At 40.1% G+C, this 26488-nt stretch overlaps 1 protein-coding gene across 5 annotated transcripts in view; it reads left to right on the top strand.

Annotated features, from left to right (window-relative positions):
* SYNE1 (spectrin repeat containing nuclear envelope protein 1) overlaps positions 1-26488 on the top strand; it is a 414665-nt gene that overhangs the window by 175803 nt on the left and 212374 nt on the right. For all 5 annotated transcript variants that reach the window (XM_054570132.1, XM_054570129.1, XM_054570128.1 and 2 more), the window contains 12 exons: positions 408-590; positions 3497-3598; positions 4867-5070; positions 5983-6190; positions 7001-7113; positions 8478-8683; positions 9701-9856; positions 12616-12907; positions 13760-13932; positions 17073-17382; positions 18793-18957; positions 22477-22833. In XM_054570132.1, coding sequence (XP_054426107.1) covers positions 408-590; positions 3497-3598; positions 4867-5070; positions 5983-6190; positions 7001-7113; positions 8478-8683; positions 9701-9856; positions 12616-12907; positions 13760-13932; positions 17073-17382; positions 18793-18957; positions 22477-22833 — 2469 coding nt within the window. The remainder of the gene's footprint in view (positions 1-407; positions 591-3496; positions 3599-4866; positions 5071-5982; positions 6191-7000; positions 7114-8477; positions 8684-9700; positions 9857-12615; positions 12908-13759; positions 13933-17072; positions 17383-18792; positions 18958-22476; positions 22834-26488) is intronic.

Raw genomic sequence — 26488 nt, 5'->3', positions numbered from 1 at the left:
TATACCCATTTTTATATATCAGCACTGCAAATGAAAGGACCTACTGTGTTACTTGCAAAAATAAATGCGATACTGCCCTATATGGACTCCTCTCCTATAGAATCCAACCTTAGAATGAGTCACATTAGAATAAACCTATTGGAGTTAGTTTTCCAATTAACAAATAGAAGTCAAATGTCTCAAAAATTCAATCAACTCTCCCAATGACAGAAACAATGCATGTAATAGCATTTACTTGAGTCTGATACACTAGTTAACTTACAATAATTTTTGTAAATCTTTGCTTTTCAGTCAGAATGTAATTTTCCGATTAAGGAAGCATTGACATTTTCAGTGTGTTGGTGGGCAAAGAATATTTTTTTAAAGCCTCAGACTATTAATGATTTTATTTCCACTTTCTATTTCAGGTATTAGAGAGAATTGAGGGAAACATTGATAGGCTGAGTGTAAGCCGGTCCCTCTGGATGGATGTCCTGTCAAGTAAGGAGGAGATCGAAGGGTGGTCAAACAGTTGTGTCCCACAGCTGACTGAGGGCATCAGCAACCTGGATAACAGCCTCAGAACAGAGGAGTTCCTGAAAGAATTTGAGGTGAATTAACTACTCCTTCAAATATGAGCCTGTGGTGTATCATTGACCAGGACACAAAAAAAATGTGTGTCCTTTGTAAAAAGTTGATTCTTCTCTTTGAGGCACATAGTGATATAATAAAACTCTTAACTATCTTTTGCCGTTTACTGTATAGTAAACCTATAATTTTTTCCCTTCATCTGAGACTGTGGCATCTTCCTACTAGAGCACTGAATTGAAAGTATTTGTAATTCAGTAATATTTAGTAACTGTTATTTTCTTCATTCAAACAAAATGTTTACTGAGTAGCTACCCTCTGCTGAACACTACACTGGGTGCTGGGTTCTTGCACCTCCTTTTCAGAAATGGAAGGAAATGGAGATTGGAATGTCACAGTCTTCCATGGAAAGTGGCCTTTCCATGTCCTGGTCACTGATTTATTTTGATCCTCTTTTATTTCCATTCTTCACATTCCTCTATTCATTCACTCATCAAATCCTTAATGAGCACCTAAACGATGTCAGACACTGTTTTAGACTGGAAATATAGTAGAGAAACAAAGTCCCTACCCTCATGGTATTTACAATACAATATGTCTTATGTGAAAACTGTCAAGTAGTAATTGGGCTATAATAAAAAATGAAGCAAGGTAAAGGGAAATAGAGTGACAAGAGATGACCTGTTTCACAAAACATATAAGTGACTGTATTCTTGGTGAGGCCCACTGTTGACCATTGTGGGCCTCGGTGACCAGCACTGTGCCTGGCATACATGTGGAAAATGAATAACTAGTCTGGAAAAAAAATAGTTAAATCATCTGTATTATCTACCTAAGTGATTTGGCTGTGTTTGACCCAAAGAACATTCTAGAGAGTATTCCTATTTCTAAGGGCACACAGAAGTAGAGAAAGGCTACCACAGTCCCTTTAATTATCTTTGATATTAAATTACCATAGCAGCTCAAACAGTGGCATGTGCTGGAATAGGGTTTGTACCTGTCCACAAAAGTCAATTATTATATTTTCAGAAATTTTGTGATCCAGTGGTAAACACAACCATTATTAAATGTAATTGTAAATAAATTAAATTAACTGTATTTTATTTATTTACATTTATTTATTTTTTTACTATGAGGATGCATTTATGAAAGCTGGGGACAGTGCACCAAGGAAGGGCTTAGCCCAGAAGAACCAGCAGGAGAGCCTAGGCTGAGCTGCCTTAGCTCCGTGGGATGTCAGAGAAAATGGGGCTTTGGGAACGGGTTTAGGAGACTAGCCTGGGACAAGCTGCCGGCTGCCCATTGTCTTCGAGTTTAGGAGCCTATGAAGAAAGAAGTGGAGGGGAGGGGATGGGGAAGGGAATGGTGAGCTGCTCTCCAGAGGGAGGGTGCGTGCCTGCTGCGTCCTTTGTCTCGAGGCTTTTATCTCTCTCTTGCAGGCAGCAATCTTAGGGCAGGTCTCAGGGGAGGTTCAGTAGAATAGGAGTCCTCCAGGTGTGTCCTTTCAGGGTCCTGGTCTCCTCTGACTGGGTAACCTCTCCTCCCCTGGCTTTCCTCCCTGGAGAGAACATCTGGGCAATAACATCTAGGCTTCAGTTTTAGTTCAGCTCCAGGCCCAGAAAAGCAGCAAAGCCAGGTGGGCGATGGCCAGGAATTAACTATATTTTAAAATGAAGGTAATGAACACTCAAAACTTACAACTTCCTGGTTACTACTCTCATATTACTGTTAGCCAGTCTCTCCCATTGACATTCATTAGACCTGTGTGATGGAGATACTCTGGAATAGTGTGCTACTGGGGAGCCTTTCCAGCTCTGTGTGTGCTGACATCATGTTGTAACTCAAAATGGTGCTAAATGCTACAAATCAGGGCCTTGTTTGATGAGCCAGCCGTTAAACCCATTTACAGTATGTGCCAATACTGACCTCTGGGATCCGGGGGCCAACGGGCATCAGGCCCACGGTTCACTGTGTCCAGGTCCAGTCGCTCACAGAGATGGCTTCTCTGTGGCTGACCGTGCGTGTGGTGCACCAGCTAATACAGTCAGTGAGCTGGATGCAGCCCAGGGCCTGCGCACAGCACGGAACAGCAGGGTCGGGGGGGGGGGCGCGGGGGACGCTGGAATCGTCCAGCCCGCTTCTGAAAAAGGCCTGTGGGCCTGACACTCAGTTCCTCACGTCTAACTGGGTATGTGAATCACTTTCTGGATTGAAGGCATCAGGAGGTTCGTTAGTGTCCACAAAGCACCCAAGGACGATATTTAACTTGAGAGGGATTCTTTAACTATTCCTTTGTGAGCCCAAATAACTAATGAAATGTGTGAGTGTCTAATTTGTTCAGTAATGATTCTTTGGTTACTTATTCTTCCTTTTTGTGTTAGTGTTGGTGCAAAAATACAAGGCAAAATATTAGATGTCAATCTCCTGATCAACTTCCTTTCTGTTTTAATATCTTTTAAATTTTTTATTTGAAAGGTTTCTTGCGAATTGCATATAGTTGGCAGTGATTAGGCACTTCCGATGTGTACTTGCTTTGAAATGCATCCTCAGGAGTTTGATGCTGCCGTAGCAACCTGTAGTATCAATGCTTGTGAATAAATGAGAGTTAGCTACTAAAAATTCACACTGACTCAAGACTTTTGGTTAGGGTTTCAATTTTTCCAGGAGCATTTTTTCCCCCAATAAAAGAGGGTGGGAAGAAAGGAAGTTCCTCATACACCCTCACATCCCAAATGAAAGTGTATGGTGGCATTTTCCCATATTCATAAATACTGACGATGATCAGAAAATGAAAAAGAGATTTTTTTTTTTTTACCCTGGCTTAAAGTTGGGGCATTTTGACAAGTTAACTCTTGGACTTATTAAATGCCAAAAATAATGTGAATATTTGGATTAGTTATGCCGTTCCCTTTGTCTTTTATCTTGGCAGTCTGAAGTTAAAAACAAAACATTGAAATTGGAAGAACTCCATTCTAAAGTTAATGATATAAAAGAATTAACTAAAAATCCAGAAACACCACCAGGCCTTCAGGTAAGCGCTATACCCAGTCTGTAAAAACCACTATCTACTAGAGTATCTAAAGAAAGTATTTATATTCTTTATGTATTTATATATTAAAGTGCCTACGTTTTGATTGTTTTGAGTGGCCTGCATCTCAAAGTCATCTGGGGTGAATGCCAGAGTGTGGCCTCTGGCCCAGAGGAGAACCCTTAGAGAAAAGAACAAAAGAGAGAGAGCATCAGCGTGTGACCTGTGAGGTCACCTAAGAGGGTTTTCCGGTGGGTGGCAGGCCTTGCCAGCAAGAACTTAGCGAGATGCCCCCCCCCGGGGCTGCAGGAGGAGAGAGCGAGAGCCAGAGAAAAAGTGCATTGGTTGCATCTGGCGCACTTCACCCGGAGGTCACAGAAGTGAGAATTGTACAAAAGCCCACAGATTAAGGCCTGTGGACAGAGAGAACGTGAAATGCCCCCAGACTTAAAAAGCCCAGAAGCCAACTATCTCCCCCACCTCCCACCTGCCCATGCCTGCAGGAGTCAGAGCTGTGCAAGGTGAGGAATAGAAAGCAGTGAAAAAAGACAGAAGAGGCACTTGGCTGCTTTCTCCCCCATGCACTTCCTGTTTGCAGCGCATCTGAGCTGAGACAGGATAAAAGTTAACTTTGAGTTCAAAGTCTTGATTATTAAATGGTTCCGGATGTTTTAATGGTAGAATTGAAACTGTTGGCAATTTATCATGACTGTAAGTCCCTTTATTGTCTGTGGGGCCAGAGAAGGCAGGGGGCCCCTCAAAATAAATCATCCAGGAGGAGAGGACTAGTCTCCCTGAGTATTTAAAGTGGGAGACAAAAAAGGAAAGCGCTTTAGGATGAAATCCTATGATGGTTTTGTCCAAAGTAGTGGTTATATTGGGCTAAAAAGTGTGAGCATTTCCCAAAAAGGATGAGGAGCAAGTTTTTGGCCCCTTGCTTGGTAACGCTGCATGAGTCTGGCTCTGTGTGTGAAATGTGGTCGTGTGTATGCCCTGGAACCGCAAACTGCCACTTCTCTAGCCCATGTGAACTGTAATTCTTACTCTTTCCATTTCCCCATCATTTATAATGTTTGGCAGCTCATACCCACTGATTTTCCTTCATAGAAAAATTGCATGAGCATCCATGGTTAGGCTTATGTGTGTTTTTTGGGGGGTTTTTTGGTTTTTGGGTTTTTGGGTTCTTTTTTACAATTAAGCTACACATCCACAGAATTCCCAGTAAGTGTCTGGTTTTCACGGATTTTAATGAATTCTTACCTGATGTTCAGTTTATAGAAGCAGACCTACGGCAGAAACTGGAGCATGCCAGAGAAATGACTGATGAAGCCAAAGGCACCCTGAAGGATTTCAGGGCTGAGAGCATGCAAGTGGAGAAATTCGTTAATGACAGAACGGTCTGGCTGACAAAACTGGAGGACTCCTTGGTGAACTGCGCCCGAAGTGAGACTTGTGAAGGGCTGAAAAAAGCAAAGGTAGGTGACAAATCTTGTTAAGTGTTTGCACTTCAACAGGAATATTAGTGCTGCGGCTTTGTGGTAACTACACTCAACATGTAACCTCTGCCCTCAATTACCCATATTAACACATGACACAGCAAACTAAGTTATGAGTAAAAAGCAGAATGCAAAATGAATAACCTAAAACCGGCAAAGCCTGCATTGCTCTAGGGCCTGCTCATAGGCTATATTTTATTATTATTATTAATAATAAAAAGGTGACATCTATAGAAAGGTGACATATATGAATTTTTAAACTTGAATGCCAAATAGTTTTTTTCTCACTTGATCATTTTTATTGCTTAGCATAACTGCTTTTATACATAGAAGGTTACATATGTATATATTTTTTTAAATTGAGAAAACAAACCACATTTATGTCATTAGGTTCACTTTCATAGATGACATTCTCGATTAACTCTCAACAAAAATGATCTGGTCTCTCCTAGCATGTTATATTCCTGTACTTGAGACTGAGGGCATATATTTCTCAATTAACTACTTGTACCTTTCTTGTGCCCTGTGACCCTTGTGGGCCATTGATGAGCGTGAACTTAGGAGGGTGATTCCATTAATAGTTTCTAATCAACTGACTAAACTCAAGCTCATAGCTGGAATCCAGAAGGATTTACTCCATTTGTTCAAAACCCTAGACTATAACCCAGATCCCAGCTACGTCTCAACAGCTGTTGGCAGTTGTTCCCAAGGAGAACGGGGCAAAATCCTCTGAGTCAACACAGATCTATCACAAACACTCAAAAAACAATCCTACAAGAATGTATACATTACTGAGTGGATTTTGATGGCATTGATTCCCCCCCCTAAAAAGACCAGCATATTTCTCTTGCATATGAAAAACATCCTTCATGGCATACTTCTATTCTATAGGAAATACAAAAAGAACTTCAAAGTCAGCAAAGCAACATCAGCTCCACCCAGGAAAACCTCAATAGCTTGTGCCGCAAGTACCATTCAGCCGAGCTGGAGCGCCTGGGTGGCACAATGACCGGGCTGACTAAGAAACACGAAGCTGTCAGCCAGTTGTGCTCCAGAACACAGGCCAGCCTGCAGGATTCTCTGGAAAAACACTTCCATGGTGAGCTCTGACAGGCCTTTGCATGAATAGTTTGTTTACAAGAAAGAATCCAAACCAAATGCTCTGTAGAAACTGCCAGCAAATGTTTGCAAAACTTTCCAGAAGAACACCCTGTTAAACTCATTTGTGCATTGAGATTTGGGCGGTAGAAGTGTTATGCTTGGGCTCCCACCATAAGCAAAATTCTTCCTCTTTCTCCCCAAGAAGTCCACGGTTTTGATGGTTCTGAAATTGCATCTGGATTTTCAACATATAGCTCATGTTTTTGTGGAAAATTACTTCCAATGCTATGATGAAGTGGCAATAACCTTGAATATTAGGAAAAAGCATGTAATTCAGGAAAGTGCAGTCCCATATGCCTGACTCAGTTTCCCACATGGCTGTTCCTGGGCTCTGATGTGGACATGTAACGACTCTCAAGTCAGCCTGGCGGAAAGAGGAGAAGCTTCTTCCTTTTGCCACAAAAATGGCTTTAATACCCCTAAGGTATTTCTCCCCTGCATTCTTCTACATTCAGGCAATTAATTATCTTTCTTTACCACAAGAAAGAAATATAAAGGGAAATCAGACATTTAAAGACTATAAATTTCTTTACAGTCTTTTCTCTGAGATAATTTCTCAATTCTCCCATGAACAGTCATGGTTGAAAATTATGCCGTGTCACATTCTATATTATTATTTTTATTTTCTTTCTGGAATATTTTGTAAAGCATGATACAATGGGCTGAAGGCCAGAAATAATTCATAATAGTAATCCTGGAAGCTCATTCAATGTTTTGGATGCCTTCTCATTTTTGTTACTTTCTGAAGAGTCCATGCAGGAATTCCAAGAATGGTTTTCTGGGATAAAAACAGCAGCAAAAGAATCATCAGATAAAACGGGTGACAGCAAAGTCCTGGAGGCAAAGCTCCATGACCTTCAGGTATGAACGTCAGCGTTGCTTTTTCTCCTGCCCAAAACTGCCCTTGAGTGCCTTTGGGTCAGACCTAAATCACCTCTTTCCCTGAATCTTTAGTTTATTCAAACTTTTCTTTTTCCTTATCAGAATTAGATTTCTTGAGTCTTAGAAGATAGACAGTATGAAAAACAAGTTGAAAAAATGTGAGAGCTACAGAATTTCTAAACCCTTTGCCCCTCTCTTTCAGCCTATTGACCATTCTTTGGAATTCACTCAAAACTAAACCTAATTTTAATTTCTAGAGCAGTAAATCATAAATAGTTATTTCAATTTTACATTACTCTCATGAAGGAGTTTTAGAAAGAAGATATCATTGACCTCACTTACGCTTTTGAACAGCCTGTGATATAACTTTGGAGCTTAGATATATTCAAATTAAAGCAAGAGATATTACAAATTGTATAGGTCTTACTGACTATGAAAATATGTGTGAATTCAAGAAAGAGAAGGCCATTAGGAAATAGAGTTAAGAAATGATTGACAGAAGACTAGGTTCATACTGAGTTTTGGCTGATTTTTCTAAGTAGCTAATCTGAGCAAAGCACTGTGTTAAGTATTATAAAAATAATTTTTAAAAAATTAATGGGAACATGAGTATTTCGTGGCCTAATGGGTGATGACAATTATGTAGCTAACTCATTAGCTCTCAGGGCAGGAAGATCACTGGAATACAGGAAGCTAGTTTCACAGGAGGCAGGGTAGATTCAGGTGCGGGATTGTCCTCTTTAAGGCTTGAGAGGCAGTGAAACTACTGAGAAAAGTCTGAGTAACAATTGCAAATGCCATGCTGGGACTCAGGGAAGAGGCGGGACTAGCAGAGTGGTCCCTGGGTTCTTTTGCTCGCCTGAAGCCATGCTCGTGTGTATGGTCTCTAAAGAAGAGGTGCATGCCAAGAAAGGGAGGGAACTGGAGTCAGGATATGGTGTGCAGGGTGGATCAGAGGTGGGGGAGGGGTGGAGGCAGTTCACCAGTTAGAAGACATCACACTAACTGTGTGTGGAGGCGGAGCCTGGTCTAGGTTGAGACAGTGAGAATGGGAAAGAGACTGAGAACGAGACCTTGACAAGTACATCTCCTCTCCAGGTTGATATTGCCCCCAGTGTGATTCTCAGTGGTTCCAGTGACCGGCCTGTCCTCAGCTGCGCCTTGATTATATTCAACTGTATACCTCATTCTCACTCCAGCCTTGTTAAAAACCTTCTTCCTATGGCCCCGGTTTTCCTTCTGTCCCTCTACTCTCTCAAGCTCAGAATGGTTATTAATGCGTCCATGTACCAGGGACTCTTAATCATCACAATATTTTATATCAATTTTATTTTCTGAAACAGAAAATTCTGGACACAGTCAGTGATGGGCAGAGCAAGCTCGATGCTGTGACTCAAGAAGGGCAAATTTTGTATGCACATTTGTCTAAACAAATTGTCAGTAGCATTCAGGAACAGATTACAAAGGCTAACGAAGAGTTTCAAACATTTCTGAAACAATGCCTCAAAGACAAGCAAGCCCTTCAAGACTGCGCTTTAGAACTTGAGAGGTAGGTTGTTCTGATACAGGTAGATTTCATCATTCACAGAATATGTTTCCAGTGACTTGGAGGAAAAAAGCTATTGTGAATTAGCAAATCTTTAAAATTATGAGTTTAAATTTTAAAGCTTTAACGTTATTGATTCATACTAGGACAATAACTGATTGCTCAAACTATGATGCTATCATCTGGCTTTATTTTCTCTAGAGAAAGTAAAGGAATTATATTCACTACTCCCTGTAAATGACATGAATGCATGAAATTTTTTTTTCTGTTTGACTAACAAGATATTAGAGCTTTGACATCCAGGTTTGATATTATCCAGGTGTTTTTCTTGTGTTTACTTTTCCTGGGTTGAAGTCATGGCAGAAAACACCCATCGGATTTATGTGAATCACGATTCCAGTCAGGAGACTATGGCAACAGGGGTGAATGTTAAATTAGAAAGAGAGGCAAACAACTCTTGTTCCCCTTGAGTACAAGAGGAAAAATTGCCAGTATAATTGGTATAATCAGTGTGCCTTTCTGGTGGTAGAGTGATGTGCGTGACTCTTGTCCAGGTTTCTCAGAGAACTTAAACTGTTTTCCAAACTGAAAGCTCTTATGCTATTGTGCCACATTCAGATCCCATAAGATACAAAGACGCAGAGAAGACTTGCCCTTTTTTTTCACTGGGCTCCCACAACCTCACTCGACCCTTGGCCCCAATTCAGGACGTATGTAGTGACACACAAAAAGTTAAGTGCGCGTTGTCTGGGGATGTAAGCCTGCTGCTTTACCAAGCAACCAATTCAACAAGATATGATGATTCATTTTTGCCTAGAGTGCAAGAGAAATTTTCATGATTTGTCTTTCTGTTACTGAAATAAGTGATCATTTGAGTAGGCTTATTGTTAAGTCTTCTTCTATTTGAAAATTCATGAGATCTTAATTCCCATAGCCACTGTGGCCTCAGATAGTAGAATTTATTATTATGAGAACATAAGAATTTCTCCATGGTGTTTTTTTTTCTTTTTTTTTTTTCAGCTTCGAGGATCAACACAGAAAACTGAACTTATGGATCAACGAAATGAATGAAAGGCTAAGCTCAGAAAATTTAGGAGAGTGTAAACAACACATTTCTGAGAAGAAAAATGAAGTCCATAGACTCGAAATGTTTCTGGGTGAACTACTGGCTGCCAGGTATGGCGCAGAAATGGAATGGGTCCTTTTCTCCACTCACAGCTGGGTGTTTGTCTTGTTGGTGGGTTATTTGTTTTCGTTGTTAGTGGGCCAGTTGGTTAGTTAGTGGTTGTTTTTATTAGTATCCCTGAATGTCTAGAATAGAAAGGGTTGTGCAGTGTTTTCAATGATGGCCGTGTGGTGCCCTGGAGAGAGTACAGGGGCAGAGGTAAGAGGCCGGGCTGTATCTTTGTTCCACCTCCTTTCTCTCAACATATTGGACAGGACACTCATTTCCTGTCTTTCTTGATATTAGCCTTTGAACATTGTGATGAGGATGATAATACTAGTATACTTTCTTCTCAGAGAGTATTATAAAGATACGAAATGATTAAAAGATACTCTTCATTTACAAAAATAATGCTGTAGATCCCAATTTCCACATATTCTTTATGCACTTCAGCCTCTGGTACCATTTCCAATTCACCCCATCCTCACAATGTGCTTTGTTAAAACAAGAGACATGCTCACTAAGTCTGATTGTCTTGGAGGCCCCTCTTCTCCACAATAGTATTTGTTTCTTCATTGCTTCCAACTGAGAGAATGATTCTGGCTTTGTTCCCAGGCCAAGTTCTCTGGCCTGACTTTCAAGACATTATTCCTTTAATTTGTGCTTCACTCCTGGCATTTTCAGTTGCTTCCCTGGAGCTCTCCCTTTGGAAGACAGAACACTTTCCATCAGGGGAGTGGGATTTGGCCCAAAACTCCTTAACTGCCCTTTTAAAAAGTAGACATGCTCATCTGTGAAGCAGTAGAGGCTAACACCCAGCCTGGTTAATCAGACAAATCAGATTACACGCATTCAGATTACACTCACTCCCTGTTTCCACTGAGTCCTCTTTTTGATCAAACGTGTTGGCTGTTCCTGGTTTTGAAAAACAAATGTGCAAACAAGTGCACAAGCAGAACTCACATTGACAATTATTGTCAGTGTGTAAGTTTGATGACTATCATAAAATTTCCCTGGGATGCTTTGGTCCTATCTGTTAGCCCTTACCATGGAGTAAACATTGTTGTTGCTTCTATATAACCCAGTCCGCTATGATGAGTTCTTCAAGGCCAGGGACCATCAGGCCTTTACCATCTGTATATTCCCATTGTCTAGTGTAATGTCATAAAGATAGAAAATATTTGCTGAATTAACAAAGTAATAGCATCATTTTAATTATATAACTTTCTGAAAGTTACATATCACTTTTTTTGCTTTTAAAATCTTGGATCTTGTCTAGATGCCATGTAAGATGACCAGACCTACTTTTTTCTTCCTTCCAAACTTTCAAAATAACTTGAAATATTCTTCTTGAGCTGTTATTCTCTCATATTCCACGACCAGGTGCTAAGAGTTCTCAGTGTGTTGGCTCCTGGGTTCCTTCTAACTTGCTACTTCTCTGAATAATCCCAGAGCTGGCCACCCAGGTGTCCCAGCTGGGTCACCTGACTTCCCTTACCTGCTTGCTGGTTTGTTTTTTTTTTAAATCATAATGTTCCTAGTACATATATCTTGCGGGTTGGGGGGAATTCTCTTTATTTTTTTTAAAGTATCCCAGACTTGAGAATCATTGAATTTTTATCATCCATTAAGTATTTCTTCTTGGAATAACAAGTGGTATCTATTCTCTTGAATTATTATTTACCTCACACCACTGCTTATGCCACCTTCTGTCTTATCAAACAGATTCTTAGAATAAAAAATGTATTTTAGAGTAGATCTAATAGTGCATGAGTCACATATATCTCACAGAGGCCCACAGGATACTATTTACGTAGTAGCTGCTAAGGAAGAGAGAAAGAGAGAGAGAGAGAGACCTTGTAAGAGAGAGACTGCATATCCTTTTTCTGACAGTCAACAATAGTTTGTGTTCAAACATCGGCACTCTCCCTGCTGGTACCCTAGGCGTCTCCTGATAGAGATGCTGATCTGAATTCAGAACCTGTACAACAGGATGAAGCCCAACCCAGCCACATGTGATGCCATTTTCCTTTGAGTTAATGAACACAAGTCCACACTGAGATGAGCAAGGCACCTGAGATATAAGAATGACACCCTTCAGCACTCATACAATGACCTTTTGAAAGAATTTTTTTTTTTTTTTTTTTTTTGCATTTTATCTCTGCCAAGACTGTGCTCGGTCCTGGGGACATGAGATGATTGCACTGGCCCGGGCTTCTGGAGGGCTAGAGCCTTGTGGATTGAGACAGACAGGGCGTAGGAGGGGGCAAAAGGCGTCCAGAGGAGGAGTCCTGCACGCCCCACCCTCTCTGGAGTCATCATGATGCTTCTGGGGATGTGATGCCTCACTGAGCTCTGAAAGGGGCAGTCAGAAAAGAATGAGAGGAGAGGGAAGGGTGCTCACAAAGGAGGGCCCTCTGTGTACGTACAGACCAGCAGAGTGTTGGGGGCATGTCAGCAAGCTGCTCACGCCTGGAGCCTGAACCAGGGCCAGGGAGGCGTTGGGCCATTTTCTGAAGTGCCTTCCTAGTCACACACAGGGCTTGGGTCTAGGCACAGCCCGGACTGAGTCATGTCCGCGGTGGGCGTGAATTCCATCTGGGGAAACCACAGGAGAAGCAGGTGGCCGGGGCCGTCCCCAGCCTCTTCATTTTAAAGGCACGTCAGCTGTGAGCTCTTGTCTGGCGACTGCTCCAATATCAACAATAATTTGTCACTCCCTGGCGCTCCAGATTGTCGGAGTTCAGTTCTTTGTTTCTGTTTTCTTTAGAGAGTCCCTCGATAAGCTCTCCGAGAGAGGGCAGCTTCTCGGTGAGGGAGGCCACGGAGCCGGGCAGGAGGGGCGCCTGTGCTCTCAGCTGCTCACCGGCTACCAGAACTTAGTCAGGATGACCAAGGAGAAGCTCCGGAGCCTGCAGGTGGCCCTGCAGGAGCATGAAGCCCTGGAGGGCGCGCTGCAGAGCACGTGGGCCTGGGTGAAGGACGCGCAAAGCAAACTGGCCCTGGCTGACAGCACTGTCGGGAGTAAAGACGTCTTGGAAAAGCGGCTGTCACAGATACAGGTACGTGCAGTGCTGGCCGGACACCCACCATGGCTGAAGACTGATTTGCTTCGGTTCACAAATGTTTGAGTTGGGTCCTAATCACCCTGAGAGCCTCTCTCTCTCTAAATGAGGATTATGTGGGTGAAAGGAAGACATTGGGCAAAAAGCATTGAGAGGGGATCATTTTTTCCCCTTTGTAAAGGAAAAGGATATTTTCATTTTAATAGCTTTAAAATAATTTTTAATCTCACTTAGTAAACATCCAGCGAACATTATGAAATAAATGCCTACTTGACTCCAAGCACTAGGCCAGGTGCTGGACATATGAAGATAGAAATTAGTCCTGGCTTTCTAGGAGTTCAAGTCAGTGGGAGAGTCCGCCTGCAATTGTTAGTTGCAGTCAGCATGTACGTGGGGGAGGTGGTTGAAGCCGGCAGCTGGATGTGAAAAGCAGAAAGAAGTCCACCTGCCCAGACTGCAGTCAGTGAAGCTGACCTTGAAGACAGGGATTAGCCAGGCAGTGAAAGTAAGAGATTGTTAGATTTTTGAAACGTGTGCTTTCATGTTCAAAATAATTTCTTTTTAACTCTGAAACTAAATTTCAGTCAAGTTTCAAGGCCTGGGCAAGTAGCCCAGAGTTTTCCAAGAATTTATGTTGGAGGTAATCTCTATTCCCAGATACCTAATTAGCCCCCTAATATTTCAGTCAAGTGGTCGATTGCAGTAGGGGCCTGGCTTTGTTGTTGCTGTGGGCATTTCAAGGTGAGTAAGCTATTGCCTACCTTCAGTCTCATGGGATACATAATTGTTTTGAAACATATCAGAAAGCTTTACTATTTCTACTGACATGTATGCGCTCTTCTTTGATAGGACATCCTCCTGATGAAAGGTGAAGGAGAGGTTAAGCTGAATATGGCCATTGGCAAAGGGGAACAGGCCTTGAGAAGCAGCAACAAAGAAGGTCAGCAGGAGATTCAGACTCAGCTACAGACCCTTACAGATGCGTGGGCCAACGTCATGAGCTCCTCTGTCCGCGCTCAGAGGTACAGAGCCCATTTCTAGGGGTTATTTGCCTAAATGAAACCCAGTAAAATGGGCTTAGTAAAATGATGGAGCAGCACCGAGGGTATGCTGTGGGAGAACGACCAAACATATTATTTTAGCTAGTTGTATGCTTGCCTGTCTTTGCCTAGATTGTAATTTTTGTAATGGCAAAGGCTGGTTTTTATTTTTCTGTTTGTTGTGTGTGTAATATTTGAACCCCCCTAATATTTCTCATGGTATGTGGCACACAGCATGGGTTCAGTAGAATACACCCTTTCAATTCATTAAAACAAGGATATGTGGTTTTGAATAACTTTAATATGTTTTCACGTTTTAAAGAAACATAAGGGAAATTAAGTTGTTGGCAACTGTGGAGCTTAAGGACACATCTTTTCCTCAACCTGTAGTAATATCACCCCCACTGGTGTTATAGAAATGTGGCAGGAGGTGGGGGTTGATTGTCACAAGGATGGAGCATCCCTGGCCTTTAGGGACTGAGGCCAGGAGAGGTAGCATCCTTCAGTGCGTGGGACATACTCACACAAGCAACAGTCAGCCCACCCAGGATGCCTCTGGAGTCCCTGTTGAGAAGCGTCTCACAGGAGCTACTGAGGAAATAGAGAGGATACTAGCTGCTACCCTAGGTGTTGTTATTGCAGTTATATTTGTGAGTGGAAGATTTTCACCTTCCTCCCTCTTCTCAGAATGTATGCAAATAATCTGACTGGCTTCTGGGGCAAATGACTGTCAGTCAAAGTTATATGAAAATACCTTCCCGGAGCCATATTCTAAAGGTTATACGTACTGTCAGACCACCAAAGAAGCGTGTGCTCACAATGATCAAAGTAAATAGATAAATAGAAGATAAAATTCATCACAAAACAAAACAACAAACTCTGCAATTATCCACCGCAATGTAAAAATGAACCCTGGTTTCACCTAAAATTTGGGAGGTTGTGTTTGTTTTTGGTTTGTTTTTCCTATTAATATGGAACATTGGTAGTGATTCCTAAAGTTGGCAAGATTTTTAATCTTAGTAATAACTCAAAATGGTCAGCAAAGAAAAAAATCAGATCCCATGGTTCTGTTTTCTATGTCGTATACCAAACTTTCCAGTGCCTGGCAATGGGCCAGCTCTGTAACAGTGAACAAAAATATGGGTGAATATTTTTCAGATGTTAGAATAAAATGTTAAATAGGAAAGGGACATTCAAATCCTTGATTCTTCTCTTTCAGCAAGAAATTAAACTTGACAGCTACCTATTGAGCAATAGCAATGTTCAAATTGCTCTGCTAAAATAGTGAAACAAAGTACTTTTACCCTGTAAGTGCTGGGAGGTCGGGGTAGAGTACATTCCAGAAAAATTCTGACTCATATTGTGTCAGTGTGTCCACAAGTAATCTGGCTAGCTTTTTGGACAAATCACCATCAGTCAGAGTTACATGAAAATACTTTCCGGGAGCCATATTCTGAAGGTTATAGATACTGTTAGACCAGCAAAGAAGTGGGTGCTCACTGTGATCAAAATAAATAGATAAATAAAAGATTAAAATCCTTCATAAAACAAAACAACGAATTCCGCAATTATCCACTGCAATGTAGCACACTGTGGGACTGTAGAAGAATTCAGCGCTTAGAGTGGCTTCTGAGGAGATGAGGTTTATTTGGAGTTTCTAGAAAATTCTTTGAGGAAAAGATAAGACTTTCAGCATGTATAAGGTTCCTAATGATGCAAAAAATTTTTTTGAGAAAATGCTGAAAGTACATTTTCCACAGGTATCATTCCAGGATTATAGGATTGTATGCAAGGCAGGCCAAGAGGGGTCACTGAAGATGAGTTTAAAATAGTCTTAAAGCTGAACACTTTAAAGCAGGGGAGTGCAACCCTGCCGCCCATGAGCTGCATACAGCCCAGGCTTGCTATGAACGTGACCCAACACAAAATCTTAAAACATTGAGATTTTTTTTGTTTTTGTTAGTGTTTGTATAGTTAATGTGTGGCCCAAGACAACTCTTCTTCCAGGGCGCCCAGAGACATCAAAAGGTTGGATACCCTATTTTAAAGTTCTAGATAGCCAGCCTGGAGAGCCTTTTACTTGACTATCTGGAGAGCTATTTGGTTGACTATTACATTTATTATTATATTTCTTACATTGTAAATGTATTTAGCCTTCATTCCTTCATACATTCAATACTAAATATTATGAATATATATCCCTAAGTGAAAATCAATCTAATGATATTTAGCTGGGAAGATTCCCCTACATTTGAAATTCTGGTCAATAAATAATTGCCATCTGATTTTAATAAGATAAACTGAGCCCAAGAAAATTAAGAATTGATATATGTTAAATAAAGTTGGATTTATGCCCCAGTGCGGATTTTTAACAGCATAACACATAAATTTGCTTATTTAAGATGGTTACATTTGGAAGGCAAATCTCCAAATGCATAAATTACTACAACGTCTTACTTAAATTTTGATGTAGACGCACTTTCATTTGAAGAAACTATGCCGTGAGTCAGAAAAGTAGCAGGGGTGTCCGACCTTTTGGCGCCTCTGGGCCACACTGGCGGGGGAAGAGTTATCCTAGGCCACACATTAAGTGCACAAACACTAACAAAAACTGATGAGCAAAAACAGAGGTTTTAAATAAATTTACGATTTTGTGTTATGCTGCAATTATAGCCACCTGGGCTGCATGTGGCCCATGGGCCTTGGGTTGAACACCCCGATAGTATTTCTCCCTGTACTTAAAAAGCAGCGTCTTCACCACTTAGAGCAACAGGCAGTACTGAAGAGGCTTATCAAACCAGCCTTGAGCATAGATATAACATTGTTCCACATAAAATATTGAAGGACCCACATTTGTAGCAAATTGCATGGCAGTTTTAAAAATGGAGCTGCATAGTAAATAACTGTGCGTTCCTGATGCTTGAATATGGAATGTGTCCGGGGAAAGGGCACAGCACACTTCATAGGCACTGTACCATAAAGCTCAAGATGTGACATCCTCAATAAAGCCATTTAAAATTGGCACACGCACCCCAAAAAGCTTACATGGATGCAATGCCCTACTAATTGGTTTCCAATAGAGATGCCAAGGCAACTTATTTTTATAATAATATCAATTCTAGCACTTTAGAGTCTGTGATTAGCCAATGGAACGACTATCTAGAGTGGAAAAACCAGTTGGAGCAGTGGATGGAATCAGTGGATCAAAAAGTGGAACATCCCTTGAAACCGCAGCCAGGCCTGAAAGAGAAGTTTTCCCTTCTGGACCACTTTCAGTCCGTCGTCTCCGAGGGGGAAGATCACACGGCAGCCGTGCAGTGCCTCGCTGCCAAATCCAGGGAGCTCTACCGGAAGACCGAGGACGAGTCTTTCAAGGAAACAGCTCTGGAGGAAGTGACAACACAGTTTAATGATATAATGACTGTTGCCAAGGTTAGTGCTTTCTGTTGAAGAAAAAACTTCAAGACTCAGGTAAGGGGTCCGTGTGGGTTGAATTATTGGGGAATTGGCTGCCCTAAAATTATTGGTACATTGAGTGAACAGATATTATATAATTTCTCACTTATGGATGGCCATGAATTTTTCCTTTCTACATTCTTGGGATTATTTTTTGTATTCTGAATTTTATGATTTTCTCTGATTAGAATGTTAGTCAACCCATTTTTGGAGTAAAATTGTTGAGTCTCAGATATCATTGTATAGAAGTACTTTATCTTTTGCTGCTGCTTATGTTTATTATAGTAAATACAAGTCTATTTACCTCCTAGATTTCAATCATGTACAAAACATTGTGTCTATTTCTCATCTTAGCACAAACTACGTTTTTCTATGCTTAAAGATATAGGCTCCTTCATGTAATATGAAGATATTTTTCAATTCTCTATTTGAATCTTTACTTTCCTTCATGATTTCTTTTGTATATTTGTGACAATGTTAAAGAAAAAGAGGAAGAGTTGGGTTTTTTTTTCACTTTTCTTAGTTGTTCTTTTGGGAACTCTCTCTGCATTATTAACAATTATTACTGTATGTATTTGTTTTTCTTAATTTTTGTTTTGGTAGTGTTTAAAATAAAAATAAAAAGACATCAGTCTGAATTCTGATGTCACTTTTTGGATGTGTGACTTTGGGCACATTACCTGGGTTCTGTAACCTCTGTAAGTGTCCTTTCCTGTAAAGTGGCAGTAATAGCACCACAGCATCACACAGCTGATTAAATGTGACCAGACACATTTAACATGCTGAACGCAACGTTTTACATAAAGCCGGCACAAATAATTTCTTAAATAATAAGAACAGTTATAATAATTATTATTAAGTGGATTAGTGAGGATGTTAGTCAATATTTATTAAGCATAGATTTTTATGCAAAGCTAGGCAAAAATAAAATTATAGGAAAAATGGTTTTATTCTCAAAGTCTTTTAGTCTAAGATTTGATATTTTCACTTTGATATTAAACATAAATAAAATTCAAGAGTAAGAATGAAGTCTTCTGAGATCATTAAAAAAACAGTATCAGCCCTGGCTGGTGGGGCCCAGAGGGCTGAGCGCTGGCCTGCAATCCAAAAGGTTACAGGTTCAATTCCTGGTCAGGGCATGTGCCTGGGTTGTGACCCAGGTTCCCCAGTTGAGGGCGTTAGAGAGACAACCAATCAGTGTATCTCTCACACATTGATATTTTTTCTCTCTCTTTCCTCCTCCCTTCCCCTCTCTCTAAAAATAAATAATAAATAAATAAATAAATAAATAAATAAATAAATAGAAATACCTATCAGACTGTCTGATTTTGTATTCTCAATAGTGACTATTGCTAAAATAGCCTTTTGTTTTGTTTTGTTTTCTAGGAGAAAATGAGGAGAGTGGAAGAGATTGTGAAGGACCATCTAATGTATTTAGATGCAGTGCAGGAATTCACAGATTGGCTCCATTCAGCAAAGGAAGAGCTTCACCGGTGGTCGGATATGTCTGGAGATTCGTTGGCCACGCAGAAAAAGTTGTCTAAAATTAAGGTCAGAAAATAGACAGATACTATAACTTCACTGTTTCACTGGTTCTTGTTATAAAGACTATAGATTAGATTCTGTTATTTAAAATGTTTTCTTCCTGTTGTTGGTGTTTATTACCTTGCACCTTATGAATTCTAAACATAAACAAGAGGGGAAAAAAAGAATTCAAAACACTTCACACTTCGAGCAGAATGAAGCACTGTCTGTGTGTGCTTCTCCATGCAAATGTGCTTATTGCTGTAGTGTGAGAGGTACAAAATATACGCCAGCCTGGGGCACTGACAAAACTGGGTATTATTTTCCAGAACAGAAGAAGGAAAGTTTATGTATAATGACTTAGTTGAAGGTTTTTGAATAATAACTTGGAAATGTCATTCTAGATGTTTTATTCTTCTTTCCTAGAAAACAGTCCAACAGTATAATGAAAGTCATAATACCCTTTAAAAGGATATTAAAATTATCACCTGTAAGGGCAACTTAAAGCAAAAAAAAAAAAAAAAAAAAAAAATGTCCTGGCTGCTGTGGCTCAGTAGATTGAGTACTGGTCTGCGAAACAAAGGGTCGCTGGTTCGATTCCCATTCAAGGCACATGCCTTGGTTGTGGGCCAAGTCCCCACTAAGGGGTGTGCAAGAGGCAACCACACATCAATGTTTCTCTCCCTCCCTTTCTCCCTCCCTTTCCCTCTGTCTAAAAATAAAAATAAATAAAATCTTAAAAAAAATTCATATAACTCAGAGGACTAGAGATCTTAGTAACTTTTAGTTATTTCTAAATAACTAAAATATTGAATATTATAGTACATTGCAATAATTTCTCTCATGTGGAAAGTAATAGATTTTAATCTAAAAATTTAGCAGTGATGAAGTTCTTAATGGTTAGTTAGATGAGGAAATGTTGGGTAGCAATATTGTAACTGTGATCAGGAATTTAAGAGTCAAATTATACTCTAATCTCTGGACATTAGATCATAAAAATCATGAAAGCAATAGATGATGATAACAGTAATAACTACATTTTGAAGATTTCATACTAAGGGCTTATCTTATTTAAATCTTATAGTGACTGAGAGGATTTTAAATGAGATAATCACATAAAGGTACATTGTAAGTTTTTATTATCTGTGTGATCCTTTAAAATACTTCTTTCACACATTTCTCAGTAATACTTTAATTTCTTCATCTATCCATGCATTTGTTCAGCCAGTGTTGTGAATCCCTCAGGGAACTCCTAGTGATGCACAAACTGATGTCTGTAAAATAGTGTACTATGTGTGATGACAGCTCACTGTATATTTAGAGTTCAGGCTCTGGAATCAAAAACCCAGTGCTGCACCCTGCCTCTATTGACTGTTTACCTGTGTCTTTGGCCAAGTCACATGGTGTCTCAAGGCTCAACATGTTAACGGGTAAAATAAGAATAACCATTGTATCCGCCTTATGAAGTAATTTTGAGGACTAAGTCAGATCATGCACATGAAGCATTTTGTATCATGCTTGACACATAGAATGCATCAATGAGGAAATCCAATAAATTTGGTAAATGAGTGATTTAATTGGCTATGGAGGGAGTGATAATGTAGGAAAAATCAAGAGTGATGGTCAAGACATTACTCAGAGTCAATAAAGCTATGTCCATCTGAGAAAAACAAGAATAGGCCAAGGAGATGGGTTACAGACAGAGGGAAAAGGAGGAGTTCAATTGAGAACAGATGGAATTTGGACGGCAGGGTGGTGATGTCTGGGAGGCAAGTGAAAGGTCAGGTGTGAATTTCAGGTTAGGAGACTGGATTGATGACATAGATTGAAACAGTCAGCATATGATCTGTAGTTGAAACCTCCAGGATGAGTGACACTGAAACCTACATATAAGGCAAATAGAACAAGAGGGACAGGGCCAAAACTATCACTATTTAAGGGACCACAGGAGAGCATTGGAAAGGAAGAGGGAGAGAGAGAAATAATAAGAGGAGGACCAGGAAGGTAGGGTGCCCCAAAGCTTCTTGAGGAGAAGGGGGTCCCATCACAGAAGCAGCAAGAGGCAGCCCTTAGGAGGAAGATCAAAAATGCTCACTGGACTTGGCGGTTAAGCTACTTGGCAGCCACTGAGCCATTTCCACCGCCAGGGGAGGGTGAGACTAGTCACATGGTTTTGGGAGTGAATGGTAGGGTAGAATAGGAGATGGCAAGGAGGGGCTGATGTTTTGAAGAGTTGATGTGAGAAGATTAAGTCAGTTCCTTTACAAGGCTGCTTCCTGGGTTGCCAAATGCGTTAAAAAAAAAAACTTTTAGAAAATACTTCAAAAAATATAGGAAATGTAAGAGTAGTTGCTGACAGAAAGAAATTGGAATTTGGGAAGGGCAAGGTAAAGCCTCTCAAAAGTCCAGGTCAGGCCTGCATGTAGGCTGGCGTGTGGGTGAAGAGAAACCCTAGAGGAAATAAGTAAGCATCTTCCCTGCCCACCCCTGGGAGTAACCACTGAGAACAGGTGGTTTCAAAGCCAAATATGTGTGTGTATGAGGGGGTGTGTGTGTACATACATAGGTATGTTCATATAATATTTTTAAAGAGTTTAAATATGAGACAAAAGAATACATGTAAAAGCCATTTCAAAACACTTTAAAATGATCATTTTAATTTATTTAAAATCTGGATGAGCGGAGGTAGTGAGCGCAGATATTGAAATGCCCCATTTTAATGCCAAAGAAAACTGGGATGATGCATTAGAGAATATATTGGGAAACCGATTTTTGGCAATTGTTATCCTCTGAGCTCCAAATTGGAAATCACTCATGAAAGCAAACTGTAAGCATTTACATCTAATGGACAGAAAATGGGAGAGACCCCCTGGGCAAAGCACAGCCCCGCTGCAACCCTCGTTTCCTTGCCCGTCAATTGAGAGCAGTGATTTTCAACCCATGTGTTACAAGAAGTTTTAAAACATGCAATACCTGACTATTGAGTCAGAGACACTGACCTCTTTTCCCTTAGATTGTCACAGAAAAAAAATGACAACAGCCAACACAACAATAGCCATCTGGTGTGAATGAATCAAAAGTATACTTATTTTCTTTTCAGATCGGCTAAAAATATAATATATTTTTGGGTGTGCCACAGAATTTTAGAAATTAGTTTATGCATGCCTTGAGATAAAAAAGGTTGAAAGTCACTGATTTAGGGAGAAGTATGGATTTGCATATTTATAGAACCTATATTATGTAGACAAATATTTAACTCACCACCAAAACAGTTCTGCATATTCAAACCATGCCAGATTTCAGGGTTCCTGTTTTGTCTGTTTCAAGATGTTTGAGATTTCCACAGTTCATTTTTTGCCACAAGCCTTGGCGCTCAGGATGAGAATTCTCTGCTATTATAACTTCGGGGTGGGTGGATGGATTGATTCCGGTTCCCTGTGGCACACTTGCTAAAACTTCCCAGCAGGACAGGGTCCCCCTCTGTACATATTTGGAAAGTTGCTGTGACTCAGCCTCCTTGGTTACCATGGCGACATTCCATCGCAGGAGCTGATGGATTCCAGAGAGACCGGGGCAAGCCGCCTGAGCAGAGTGGAGGCACTGGCTCCTGCAGTGAAACAGAATACGACGGCCGGTGGGGGCGAGCTCATGGACTCGGAGATGCAGGCCCTCCGTGCCGACTGGAAGCAGTGGGAAGACAGTGTGCTGCACGCACAGACCAGCCTCGAGACCCTGGTGAGCCAAATGGCCCTTTCGGAGCAGGAGTTCTCGGGCCAAGTGGCTGAACTGGAGCAGGCCCTGGAGCGGTTCGGCGCCCTCCTGACATCGTGGGCTCAGCAGTTAGCTGCCCTGGAAGGCAAGAACACAGACAAGGAGGTAGTGGAGTGCTGGAGGAAAGGACGGGTAAGTGGGCTTCCTGTTTTCTCTTGGTGGTTGTGCTAAACATTTGGTTTGGTTCCCGTTGTTGCTTAAAAAAAGAAAAAAAAAAATCCTTGCTAACTAAAACTGCACAACAGTCAGACTTGGAAGAAATAAGTGTTTCTAATTACATTTGCCAATCTGATCTGTTTCCTTTTCTCATAAATCAAACTATTGCAAAAATGAAGATAGAGGAGAGAAGTTATTAAGGACCATAGAAAACAGTTATTGTTAGTGGAAATATTTGACTTCCATTCTTCTGGTGTAAGAGCTTGTAATACTGTATTTTCGCCATTCAGTCTGAAAAATGGCCCGTGGGTAGAGGCATAAATAGACGGAGAGTCATAGCTGTTTTCCTGCCAGTGAATTATTTCTGACAATGAAATGATTGAATTTACAGCTTTGAGAGAAATATTCGGTAATCTCCTAAAGCACAACTAATAGTTTTCACCCTGATTAGCTCTCCTGTATTTAGTTTTGACAGCTGTACTTGAATTAACCCGTTTACAGAACTCCTATGTCATGCTCATGGGTTGCCTTCCGGACATTTTTTTTTTTTTTTTAAACTAACGGCAGCTCTTTCAGAATGAGAGAAAAGGAAGCATAAAAGGGACAGTGAAGAATGGGCAGAAGCTTGAGATCCTCTTTCTCTCGTTACTGTTGACTGCTATCTTGGAAAGACTTTCTTTCGATATTTGCAGTTTAATAATGCTCTGAGTCGTGGATGTCCTTAAAAGGAAGTTTTAGTAAACTTCTCTATTTATGTTACAAACATTTCAAAATAGCTCCAGCCAGTAAGAAACTCATGTAGCATTTCCAACATTGTCTTGTTTTCAATCAAGTTTTTGGAACAAATACAGCGTACAACAAAGGAAAATGTTATAATCATCTCTTTATGCTATTTTATTTATAATGTTTCTAGGTTATATATTTTTCTGATACCCTTCTTGTCCTTTAGGCTTAAGCACCAGAATAAAGTGTAGAAAGCTGTTCTGTAAAACAGGGACAAGGAAGTTGCTAGCTATTTCACGTGGTCAGTATTATTCACTATGAAAGCAAAAAATCTGTTATAATGTTTTAGTTCTATTTTGTTTCCCTTCCTTGCCCTATCCTTAATATGGGTGAAATTTTTAAAAGATTTTGTGGTATTCACATTATATTACTATTATATTACTATTCTTAGCTAGCATTATTTTTTAACATTGATACTATTAGTGAAAATAACAGGTGAGGCCTACAAAAAATGTACAGCAAAAGTAAATATAGGTTTTTAACAGTATGAACAATTCAAAGGCGACAGCCCCTGCTTAGATCTAGTTCCAAATTTGGCTGCAGAGCTCATGCTTTTGATGACAATACTACATTACCTCTAAATACTCAAATTTTCTTATTTTAATAATGTCATTTTATCTAAAAATGGGGATATAAAAAAAGAAATTATTATGTGATGGGAGAAAGATGCTAACTAATGATAGTGGTAATCAGTTTGCAATATATAAATGTACTAAAGCCATGAGCTTTACACCGTAACCTCCTATAATATTATATGTCAATCATATCTGAATAAAGCTGGGAATAATTTTTTAAATTTTTAAAAAATAGAGACAATACTCCTGTTACAATGATTGGATAGGGAAGTTTTACAAAATAATAAATTTGCTCAGGTTCTTGGGGCTTTGTTTTGCTATTAGAAAGGGCTCGTCATTGTTAGCAATGATAATAATAATAATCATGAGCCTTCGCAGGTATTTACTTTCTCTTCTGCAATTAAATGCTGATACTTAAGAAATCTTTTAAAAAATAAAAAAATGGATTAGTATCTAAAAACTATGTAAGTCATGTCACAAAAAAAAAATTATTTTTCACTGTGTTTGCAAACCTTGTATCCCTTAATATCCCAGGGCAATTAGTGTTGGACATTTAGCAGTTTTCTTAACCTGCTTAACCTCTAAGGGGAAAAAAATGTATTCCAGGACTTAACTGAAACAGAAGTATATAACCTGATATTTATATAAAGAAGACTCTAATAATATGCTTTAATTTATGATGAAGCTAGAGGAAAAAATTTAGTGTAAAATTTTGGTCAAAACTTTTCACTTTTGATAACACCTAATGGATAAATGACTCATTGGAATCTCTGAGGTTTTTCATTTACTTCTTTGGTAGGTTTCTTTGGTTCTTATAATGCTCTTCCTTAAATAAAAGATTCAATATGATATAAAATAGTACTTACTATTTTAGCAGTTAGAGTTTCAGAGAGAAACTTTCTAAGCGTAAATGTTGTAAATAAAAATATTTTAGAGACCTCTCGCCTGGCCCTCAGCTAAATAAAGAAGTATCACGCTGAGAGAACACCGTCCCTTCTCTCAGAGCCACAGTCCAGGTGGAAAGGCCAACACGCCCAAAACCAGTGCAAACAGAACGGCAGTGAGCGCCACGAGGCAGCCAGCTGTGTGTCCTCAGCGAGAAGCCCCTGGGAGGTGGGCAGAAGGGCTGGGCATCCTTAGGGGAGGCGTTATTGGAGCTGCGTCTTGAGGGCTCGTTGCACATTGACCGGGTCTGTGAGACAGAGGGATGGCACCGCAGTGCAAATTACTGAGGAACGACAATGCACAGGATAGAAAACCAGGGAACAGGGTTCAAATTGAGAGGCTATTGTGCCATTCTGGAAAGAAATGACAAAGGTGTGAATGGAGGCAGTGAGAGTCGAGATGCAAAGGTAACTGACTGAAAGAGCTGTCTGAGATATAGAGCAGACCAGGCCTCCTTAGCTCATTCACAGAGTGAGAAGGGAAGCGGGCGAGGCCAGGCGATGCCTCGTTTTCTGATTTTGATCAGGGGAGGACAGTGGTGCTATTTACTGGGATGAGGAGTGAAACACAGGCCTGGTTTTTTGAGAGGAGTGGTTTTCCTACAGATCTAGGCCATCCCACGATAAATATCTCTGAGAATAAAAATAGTAACGGCAACAGCTCTCTGAGCAGTTACTCATCTTCTTGTCCCTCCTCTTTAATTATTCTTATTATTATTCACCTTGGCAAGACCATTATGTACACACTCTCATTTAAATATTTGAGAGTCGTTGACTTGCTAATTTTACTTATAAGGCACTTATTAATGTGCCAGAAATTGTGGACTTGACACCCAGGGTGTCATTCACTCCTTGTGTGACAGTGCTTTGTGTAACCCTGTGGACCATGGCCTTAATTTCAGTGGTATACTTGTCAAGTCCCAAGACTTTATTTTTGGATTAAATATTTACAGGACTTGTGATTATTCACATGCTTTATACCTTTAGTCATGCTGAAGGGGGTCCCAGAATTCAGCAAAATGATTGGCACATGGCAGCCATTTAGCAAATATTTGGACACTATATGAATGAAACTATGAAATAAATTAATTGCTACTTAAATCAAACTTGTGGATTATAAAAAATTTTTTATGTGAAAGTTAATTTTATATACTACACAAAATCAATTGTTGCAATATATGTACCAAAAATCAGTGTTGCTTTGCTTTGAAATAATTTCTTTTTTATTTTAAACAATATACATATCTTCTGATGGTCTAGTCAGACTGTTTTAATTGTTTTAAAACAATTTGGGCACTTTCTCTTCTTTTTCTCATCCTACTTTATTTG

The sequence above is a fragment of the Pteronotus mesoamericanus genome, unplaced genomic scaffold (genome assembly GCF_021234165.1).
Source record: "Pteronotus mesoamericanus isolate MK-2021 breed Mesoamerican mustached bat unplaced genomic scaffold, CSHL_Meso_final contig_20, whole genome shotgun sequence".
NCBI classification, from domain to species: domain Eukaryota; kingdom Metazoa; phylum Chordata; class Mammalia; order Chiroptera; family Mormoopidae; genus Pteronotus; species Pteronotus mesoamericanus.
The sequence above is the reverse complement of the archived record's forward strand: the minus strand, read 5'-3'. Positions and strand labels throughout refer to the sequence as shown.